At 42.1% G+C, this 10,000-nt stretch overlaps 2 protein-coding genes across 2 annotated transcripts in view; one reads left to right on the top strand and one right to left on the bottom strand.

Annotated features, from left to right (window-relative positions):
- Positions 1-4,310, top strand: part of LOC138000463 (zinc finger X-linked protein ZXDB-like) — a 31,545-nt gene extending 27,235 nt beyond the window's left edge. Inside the window, exon 11 of the mRNA XM_068846902.1 lies at positions 1,227-4,310. Within this exon, the coding sequence (XP_068703003.1) occupies positions 1,227-3,050 (1,824 nt within the window). The 3' untranslated portion in view covers positions 3,051-4,310. The remainder of the gene's footprint in view (positions 1-1,226) is intronic.
- A 2,811-nt stretch (positions 4,311-7,121) lies between these two features.
- LOC138000462 (tartrate-resistant acid phosphatase type 5-like) overlaps positions 7,122-10,000 on the bottom strand; it is an 11,241-nt gene continuing 8,362 nt past the window's right edge. Inside the window, exons 4-5 of the mRNA XM_068846901.1 lie at positions 9,375-9,589; positions 7,122-8,265 (exon numbers count right to left, since the gene is read on the bottom strand). Coding sequence (XP_068703002.1) covers positions 7,993-8,265; positions 9,375-9,589 — 488 coding nt within the window. The 3' untranslated portion in view covers positions 7,122-7,992. The remainder of the gene's footprint in view (positions 8,266-9,374; positions 9,590-10,000) is intronic.

Below are 10,000 nucleotides of genomic sequence, written 5' to 3'. Positions count from 1 at the left end.
AGCATCATCAGTATTTTCCCGTAAGCACCCATGCGATGTACATTTGTGGATTACGAAGATTTCATTGACGTCACCTATTGTCATGTTTATGTGCCAACCAGAGCCTCATTGGCTGTCGAAACAAAGGGTCTTTTGGTCCTACGGTTGGCACATTTGAATCAGCAAAAACAACCATGTTTGTAAACAGATATCTTGCGTATAGTGGAAAAGCAAACTGGAAGGCACTTTACCCAGAAGTCGTAATTTTAAAGTTAAAAAATATTAGCCCCAGCTTCTGTAAAATATACTTGTATGCAGGAGGAGATGTCTACATGTGTATTGAAGTTTTTCAAAGAAAGCGTTTGTGTAAGGAAAAACATTATAATTGCTTATTTACAGCGTTATTACAGCGAATTGCTTATTTTGAGTTTGAAGTTTTCGATCGCCGTCATGTTAAAAGATTAAGGACCTTTAAGCAAAGACTGACGACGACGATTTCTACGAGAACGTAGTTTAATAGTATTACTTCCCATTATTGTAATAATTTTGCAATTATTCCAAGAAGTTAGGCATTAAAAGTGAGTGTCAGCATTTCAGGACGCAATTGGTGAGAACGGTGTGGATATTTAGAGAGAAAATAGAATCAAAGGTATTCTGTGGTGAGCTCGTGGAGTAAGATCTGCGTCAGGGAGGTGATATAGCGAATTATCAAGCCTATAGAGTGGTTACAAATGCAGTGTAATACATTATATTGAACGTCTTTCATTGGTAGCCGAATAAGAGCATTCTTAACGACCATTTTACGAATGCATGAATGCGCCGGCCGATCTTGAGACGAACAGAAATCGATTACAAATTTTCCATTGTTTACGCCTCACAGCCTGATTCGCCAACCATCCCGATAGCTCTCCACGAGCTAAAAATGTATCGTCAGTTGCTCGCCTCCTCCGCGTAACCTCAAACTTGATCAGTTCTCGTCGTTGTCAGGGCGAGAACGGCGTAGAAATGTACAAAAATGTTAAACGGTAAAACGCACGTGCAGGGCAGGCAGAGCGATTGTTTGGTGGCGTTCTCGTCCCTAATGTGATCTGTTACGGTTGCGCCAATGTTTTCATACAGAAGCTACATGTATGTGTGTCTTGTCTTAGCGTGGATGTCTTGAGAAAAAAAGGGATGGGAAGCTGGGCTGGGTGGTGCTTTGTATGTTATATGCGGTTCATTAAATACAGCATTTACTTTTCTTGCAGAAAAAGCTCAAAAAGAAAAAGAAACCAGTTTCGTTGGCCAAACGGCTCAGTGGATACCGCTCTTCGCTATCTGAAAGTTCTGACAATCTTTCAGAAATTCCGCAAAAAGGGAGACAGGTACCCAACAAGCTGCAGAGGATTGCGTCTGAAAATGCCTCAGCGAAGGCAGTGAATGCGGGTAGTGATCATGTGCGGGAGGAGGATCAAGGCAGTGATCGAACTGTGACAAACATTGGAGACTCTGTAGAAGATGTCACCGCTGTACCTTCAGATGAGATGAACACTGCAAACATGAACGAGTCCGAGGAGATTCAAGCTTGTGATTCTTCAAGAAATTTGTCCAAGGCTGTTGTTGCAGGCGAGCAACCTGCAAAGGAAAGTTCAGTTAACAGCAACAATGAAGACGGGTGCAGGATTGCTTTGGATCCTTGCGCTGGTTTGACAGCCTCTTTAGGTGGCTGTAAAATCTCTACTTCACGTATGGACACCTCTGAACAAGTTCAAAGAGGGAATAATGCGTCCTCTGCTCGGGGTGACATTGCGACAGTCGAAAACGAATCTCCTTTGACGAACACCTCGTGTGAACAAAATAACGAATCGGACGTTGATGTAGAGTTAACATCGGAAGGCGAAGAAGACGGCGAAACGGGCATGGACTGGGAACCAGACGATAGTCCTTTCGTACAAACCGATCATGATTCTGCGTTTGATTTCGAAGACATGCATCTCGAATCAGCCGGCGAATCGTATTCTCGGAAGGAAGTTGGACCTTCGTTGACAGGGAGTATCGAAAGGAGAGGACATGTTAACGATCCAAAGGAAAGGATGGATACAAACAACAAATCGTGTGAGGATTCCAATTCGGTAACATTTGATGCGCCATCAGTTGCGGAAGGTGTAGATGTGGATGCCTCTCATAACAGTAATACCGAACCCAAGGAAGTGGATACTGCAGAAAATTCTCCTGTGCTAAGCAAGGATAATGCACTGCAAGTGCTTGTAGAGGAAGAAGAAGGAAGCACAGAAAGAGCGATTGAAATTCAGAATGTGTGTCTTCTGGGAGAACAAAGTGTCCGTGCCAACTCCTCTAGGTCAACTGAAGAAGAAAGAAGTCATGAAAGCGCTTTAGAGAAGCAGAATTCTGATCAACTTAACTCCGCCTTTGATACTCGAGAGAAATCGGCCGCTGCGATTGGGAGCTTGATGATACAGGACGTTCGACTCGAAAGAGAGGTAACTCCTCCACGTGACAGTAGCATGCTTGTCACGCAGTCGTTGACGGACGAGAGAGCGGTGGAGGAGGAGGAGGAGGGTGACTCGAATAGGTTAAGCAACGGCGTTCAAAGCGCAATAGACTCGTCCGTCATCGTAGGTGACGTTTCGCGTAAAAGGAGTAGTCGCGACGCTGGAACATCTCTTGAAAGGACTGGAGATGCTGTGATAACCAGCAAAAATGGAGACAACGAGTGCATTCTCGCAGCCAGTCAGGAACGGGTAAACACGATGGTACAAGCCAAGAGCGACAGAAATGTTGGCGTCAAAACCTCTGTGAAGAAACGTTCGGTAAAGGCGCCTTCAGGGAACCCGGAACCAAACAAGAACTCAAAGCGAACTAACGCGAGAGGCAACACGAGTACGAAGGTCAACAATCGCGGCGGCGTAGAAAAAGAAAAGAGTTCCAAATCAAGCGAAAAGCCAAAGCAAAATGCGGTTCAAAAAGAATCTTCTGATGAAGTATCGAAAGCTAAATTTCGAAACAAAAGCAATATTTTTGCGTGCGACTTGCAAACGTTAGAGTTGCTGTGGAATTTTAAGGGTAGATAATGTTTGAGACTGACTCGCCACAAGCAGGCAGGTTAATTGACTCTGGAGACCGAACAGATTTTTCTAGAGTGTTACGTACCCAAGCTTAATGTTCCTACTAAAATAGAGCTATTTTCTTTCAATTTCACGAGTAATTCGGAGATCGCATTGGTTTTGCTTAGCTAAAACTGTGATTGGGTTGATAATCTTGCGCTACACTGTTAGCTTAGCCAATGAGATACAAAGCTCAACCAATTGTCGTCATATGCTTCATTTTCCCGCTTTTAGCGCCGGCCGGTAGTTCCTTGCGTTGTGATTGGTTCGAGCGAGAACTCTGACTAAGACTGTGATTGCCTCATGTTCTCGTCTGCATCTAATGGCTTTCTAAACTTGATTCCAAAAGTCTTTTAAAAGTCCAAGGGGAACCTCCACACAGGAAATAATCTTTCCAATTTAAGTTGTTTGAATTTTTGCAAAGAAAGCGTTTGTATACGAAATAAATGAATTTCAGAATTGCTAATTTTCCCTGGTGCCGCCATCTTGAATAATTATGACATGTTACAGGTTCTCTGTCGTTATTTTGCTAAAGCTGTTTGTGTTAGACCTTATCACGTCGCAATTGCTGAAGATGGCCAATCCTGAAAATTTTCAAAGTGAAAATATAAAGCGACTCTAAACTTCGTTTTTTCTTCACAAATGATTACTTTGAATTTTTTTTCAAAACAAGTGTTTTGGAAAGGTTATCTCCTCCCGCGGTTTTGCAAGCCGAGAGTGTAGGGTCCCTTTCTAAGTGGTTATATTACGTTCTTTTGCCGAAAGGAACAGAAGTGGAAGGGCAGAGATGCTGTTACTGCAGCAGACCAAGCTCTCTTAAAATACACCACCCCGTCATCATGCCGGGCAGGAAATATAGGCTTAGTGTCGAATCCTCCCAAATACGAACTGTTTATTCATGTTTAATAGTTTTTCTGAATTTGAGGTTACAGTTGTCACTTAAAGAAAATGGATGTTGAATTCTTGCAAGTTTCGCTTGAGATTGTAAAATTCTCCGAGAAACAGTTGTGACCGTAAAGCTTGTTGTCAACTGAATAGCTAGCGTAGTATTCCGATCTCTGTCGATGCCGAGAACTTGCCTCTACGCCCTCTTTTACCTTTTAAAGACTCTGCAAACGTTTCTTGTTTCTGCCTTAGGTATAATTAAACCGCGCCTTCTTTTACGACTTCGTATTATTTTTGCATTGGTATACACCCACCAATACCCTCTTAGCAGGCTCTCTCCTCCCCTCCCTTCCCCCCCCCCCTTCCCGCCATCCTTCCCGTTCCCGTTATGCGGCATTAAATGGCAGTAATTTCCCTTCCGGCTCGAAAGGGGGCTATTTTGTTTATGGCGATTGTCCCCTGGTTCCTTTGTGGAGGGAAATGTAAATTTAGGCAATCTTTCGCCAACTCCCCTGACACAACGGTGAAGTTCTAACCCCAGAGTCCTTTTTCCAAATAGTCTGTTACAAACTTTTACTATTTAAAATTCACGGCGTAGCTGACACAACGGTGAAGTTGGATCCGTGTGCCGAGAGGGTAGTGGAAATGCGTAGATTTCTCTGGTGGACACATGAGAATCATTAACTCGGCCTGCAATGGCGTCGAAAGTCATGTAACGCGAATGGCGTTTTCGTGGATCCTTAAATAAAATATACCCTTATGGAGCTCAATAATGGAAAGTCAGTTGGATAAACTAGGCAGGCGGTGAAAAACCAACACCTGGAATCTCAAAAGCGACGAGTAATGGACTTCGACAACAATCTATCGCCCGTCGAGCCGAAATCAAAGTGAGCTGTATTTCTAAAATAATATTTAACCAAGTGTGCTGTTATATAGAACACTGAAACCAAATGGAAAATTCTCTGGTAACTTATGGGTTCAACAAAGACAGAGAACGATTGAACGAATCGAACACCTTACGTGGATCTGTGATCAACTCTGCACAGTCTTCAGGTAAAAAAAATAATTGGAAATGTAACAGCCAAGAATTATTTATTCAAGGAAAAGGTTCTTCATGGAAACGGTTTGATACTGAAATTTAGTTTGTTGCAATATTGCGCATATTTGACACGATTGAGTTTCTTCTCTACACGCACGTAATGAAATAAAAGGGGTTTTTGCCCCTAATAGCAAATATGTTGTTTGTTTCAAAAAATTGTTCGCTGGAAAAGGTGGCCTTTATGAATTCACCATGTTTTATGATATACGAGCTTAACTGGATAGTTTTTATGGCAATAGTAAAGCATTTTCTTGTCAAAATGAGGTTAGCGTCTTTCTGGTGTGTTAACTGAATTAAATCGTGAGTTTGTATTTGCCGTCTGACGCGTAACCTTGATTTCCACTCTCAAAATTACCTCCAGAACCAAGAGAAAATGAGGTTCTCTTGCTAGAACCTACTTTTTGCGTAGAATAAGCCTTTAGAACGATGTTCTTGTTTTGCATAAAGCAAGCTAACAAAATATGTACCTTGCTGAGTTCGCATTTGTTAGCGTTAATAGTATTTTCAGTCCGATGCTTCTGTTTTATGAGGGGTATATTGTTTTGGTCTCCCATCTAAACACTAACCCCGCTGGACAGGGATTAAGTTCAGTGAACTTTGGTATTACAGAGCTGTCAGATGCTCAGAGGGCACGCTTAAACTTGTGGTGAAAAGAAGTTGTGAGGGAACTTGAAAATTATCAAAATGTCAGCCCAGAAGCCAATGTTTCTCGCTTCTCTTTTATTTGTTATTCTTCAGAGACTGGAATGCTGTAGTTCAATACCACACAATTCAGTGCCTTTTGATTTTCTGTAACGCGTACCACAGGCAACCCAGTGTATGCTTCACGGAAGCATCTCGTCTATTCTTACTCTGAAACCGCTGGTACCAATTTATTTTGAGAATGCTTCGTCCACATTGTACGTCGAGAACGGGATGGAATAGTCGCGAAAGATTTGCGATAGCGCAAAATTACATTTTGAGGTGGCGTTTTTCATCCACGTCGCCGACGTCGATCTTAAGGTCCCCAATGTTGGGTATGAGCGTGCGCACTAATCGATTTCTCGATGACGTATCCATATCCGTATCCATAGTAACATCCACGGCTGCACCCTGGGACTGATGTTGAATCAAATGTTGAATGATATGTTGAAACCCTTTGCCCAACCCCAGCAGTCAACGTCGTTCAACATCATTCAACAAAATCGAACGGATGCATTTGAAGCCGCTTTTCCGGGCATTGATAAACAAACGGTAACTGGTTGTTCGGGAAAAGAATAAATCAAGTGAAGCTATGATCCTCGCAGTTATGAAGGCAATTTTTGCAATTGCGTAAAGAAGCCGGAAAAATTCAGGACTTCAACGGGGTTTGAACCCGTGACCTCGCGATACCGGTGCGACGCTCTAACCAACTGAGCTTTGAGGCCACTGACGGTGGGAGCTGGTCATTTGTGAGTTCTATTGTTCCCGTAAGGAATGGATCAACGATGAAATGATATGTGAAATGGATCATATATATGAACTGCGGATATGAAATCAAGTGAAGCTGTGATCCCCGCAGTTCATACATGTGATCCATTTCATATATCATTTCATTGTTGATTCATTCCTCACGGGAACAATAGAGCCCACAAATGACCAGCTCCCAACGTCAGTGGCTTCATAGCTCAGTTGGTTAGAGCGTCGCACCGGTATCGCGAGGTCACGGATTCAAACCCCGTTGAAGTCCTGAATTTTTCAGGCTTCTTTACGCAATTGCAAAAATTGCATTCATAACTGCGAGGATCATAGCTTCACTTGATTTCATATCCGCAGTTCATATATATGATCCATTTCATACATCATTTCATCGTTAAAAAGAATAAAATTGCACGTGCACATGCTCAAGAATGCTAATATTATTACTTAATTTTTATAATTTGCTTCTTTTTGTTTTGCATTTACCATTTAATAATGCATTGTCTTTTGCCAAGAGGGCTTTCTTGAGCTAACTCATGTTGTACCCAATTCAAATCTCTTGGAGTTAAGGTTTTTTGTGTGTGGCATTTGCATAATAATTTAACATAGCATTCACATTTGTTTTTTTGAAGTTTATTTGTTTGAACAGGTTGAAGTTTTGGCAGCTGTAGCACGTCCACATCAGCTTCATAGCTGATACAGCTAATGTGGACCTGCTATAGCGCCAAACAGTCACTAACCCACCCATACAGTCACAAAGGACTTGACAGAATATTTAAAAAGGTCCCACCAGAATTTGACCGAAGGATAGTGTTCAATGCACCCGGCTAAAAAGTCATTTATACAATCGGAAATGTGATCGGAAAAAAATACTGCCGCTCAGACGCTGGTCTTTCATATACCGGATCAGAAATAATTAATGTCATAAAACAAAAGAACGAAGGGCACATAACAATGCCCAATTAGCAAGGCCTAATAACAATGGTTCTTTTGTCCTCTGCCATTTTAGTCCGGTGTATGAAAGTCTACCCGGAAATAAACTAACATCAACCAGGACCACGAAATAAAACTCGATCAATCGAAACCAAAGATCGACAAATGTCATGATCGGCGAAACAGCAAGAGACAATCTCACAGGACTGAATTTAAGGCAAAATTGTTTTACTATTTCACTACGTGTGTTGTCTCTCGTGTACCGTCGCTTTCGTCATGAGAAAAACGCAAGAAAATTAGTCGAGCGGACGCGGAAAAAACAATTGACCAAATTGAGTTAAAGCCGCTCGCGTTTAAGTGTGTCTCGTCCCTTGCTTTTTCTCTCGCATGCGTTTTCTAACCCAGAGCTTTTAAATTCGGGCAAAGTCCGTCTTAGTCCCTACAATTATCCTATTTTTATCTTTCCAATCTCATTTCTTCCCATTCATATTTCTTCATTTTACAAAAAAAACCAATTTGTTTGATAAATAAAACGGTCAGTCCAATCAACTTCAGCTAAACTTGGATATCACGGGCACGAAGCTCGTGAATATCTCGAGGATACAGGTTTCGAGTGTACAGCATCGATTCATGTGCATCCACAAATTCTAAGGTCATGTTGGACACCGCAGCACGTACCAATGCAAATCCGCCATCTTTACTGGGTTCGGCCCAGAAAAACCGTGAACTGCCATCCGGTACTGCATCTCTGTGGCTTCGGCTTGTGTCCATCTTACCGGCACATCCAACAACGAAATACTCCACTGAAGAGTTCTGTTCTTTCAAGTGCTGTCAAAGACAGTTGAAGAAACTTCAGACAGGATGGGCTATAGTGCATTGCGATAAAAATCAACTGGTAAGTTGTTTTCCTTCTAGTTTTTCTTTGCATGTTTTGTTTTAAACTGGAAGATGACCGTCATGCGTCATTGATAAACAATTTATTAAGATGGCAGCTTTCAGAAAAGCAGTACTCATTTCACATAGGCACCCTTGCAAATATTGATACAATTCAAGTATTACCCTTATGAATATTGTAAACCTAAATTACAAAACAAGCAGTCTGTGCCTAGGCTATTGCGCTGCGATGAAACGCTTTCTTGTTATGAGATGGAAGACACACTGGTGCATTCTTACACAGCATGAATCACTTGACTACTGCTAATACCATGGCAACTACTCAGAACAGTTCTGATTGGCTTACCAATTTTTGGTGATCCAGCGAAATGTTCAACTTCCGAACTTACTAAAATAAAACTTAAGAGAACATAATTTCACTATAATCTTAAATAGCCAACGCGCGCGCTCACGAAACAATTTTTAAAATAGCTCACGCTCATGTTACAACTCTGATACTACATTTGCAGGATGCCTGTATGGTAGCTGTAGTGGCTCGCTATTGGTAGGCTTGCTCTTAAGAGAAACTCAATCATTCACTGGACTCACTCGGCTGCGCCTCGTGAGTCCACAACATTTTGACCACTGTGATGACGAATATCGTTGTCGATAAGAGTACAGCAAGAGAAAATGAGGGGACAGAGAGGGAGGCTCAGGGCGTTGGCCGGGATATGTCATGTCCACGAAAGTTATTTTTAGACGAGCGGAAGTCTTTGTTCAAGCGGAAGTCTGTCTTCTGAGACGTCCGCATGCAGACGTTAAGTCCACTTCGCCCGCCATTACATGAAATCTTTGCTTTTCTTTCAAACATCAGACCGAGGTTGGCCTGTATGCGGTCGTCTCGGAAGACCGACTTCCGCTAGAACAAAGACTTCCGCTCGTCTAAAAATAACTTTCGTGGACATGACATATCCCAAGGGCTGGACCGGGAGCCTCCCTCTCTGTCCCCTCATTTTCTCTTGAGTACAGACCATACTGAACCACTTTCGATTTGTTAAAATTACCTGAAGGTTGTGATCATGACCACTGATATAAGCAGTGACATTGTACTTCTCTAACAAAGGCTTCAGTCTTTCCACAAGACATTGAGTGGGCCCGTGTTCAGCAATGGACCACACAGGAAAATGGCCTCCAACGATGAGATAATGTGCTGTAGATGATTTTAAAGTGTCTTCCAGCCATGTCCATTGTTCTTCAGATTTTTCAACTGATTCGGGTTCTGAAAGAGCATTTCAGACGAGTTTAACATTATTATTACATGGTCAAGTATGAGTGTTGCGCAACGAAATTAAACAATAAATTCGAACATAATATTTTTACAGTGCAACGCGCCGTGTAAATACGTCAACTCAACAACCCGTACAACGGTGTGTGCGAACTTTGCACTGTCAATCAAATTCAAACATCCTGATTGGCGGACAACTTGTTAAAAAACTTTGTTAGGTGGCCACGGCAAGGCGCGTCGAACTGTAACGAAGAACCCCAAAATGGTTCAAACGCCGGACTTTTCGAGGCTCATGCCTTTTCTTCAGTGGCCAATGCGTAATGAGATAATTAAAACAGACAAAGAACTGTTGTTCGGTGAAAAATATCCTATTGAGAAGACAAGTTTCCTGGAGATTAAAACACT

The sequence above is a fragment of the Montipora foliosa genome, chromosome 4, assembly GCF_036669935.1.
Source record: "Montipora foliosa isolate CH-2021 chromosome 4, ASM3666993v2, whole genome shotgun sequence".
Classification (NCBI taxonomy): Eukaryota; Metazoa; Cnidaria; class Anthozoa; order Scleractinia; family Acroporidae; genus Montipora; species Montipora foliosa.
This window is presented reverse-complemented; position numbering and strand designations above follow the sequence as displayed.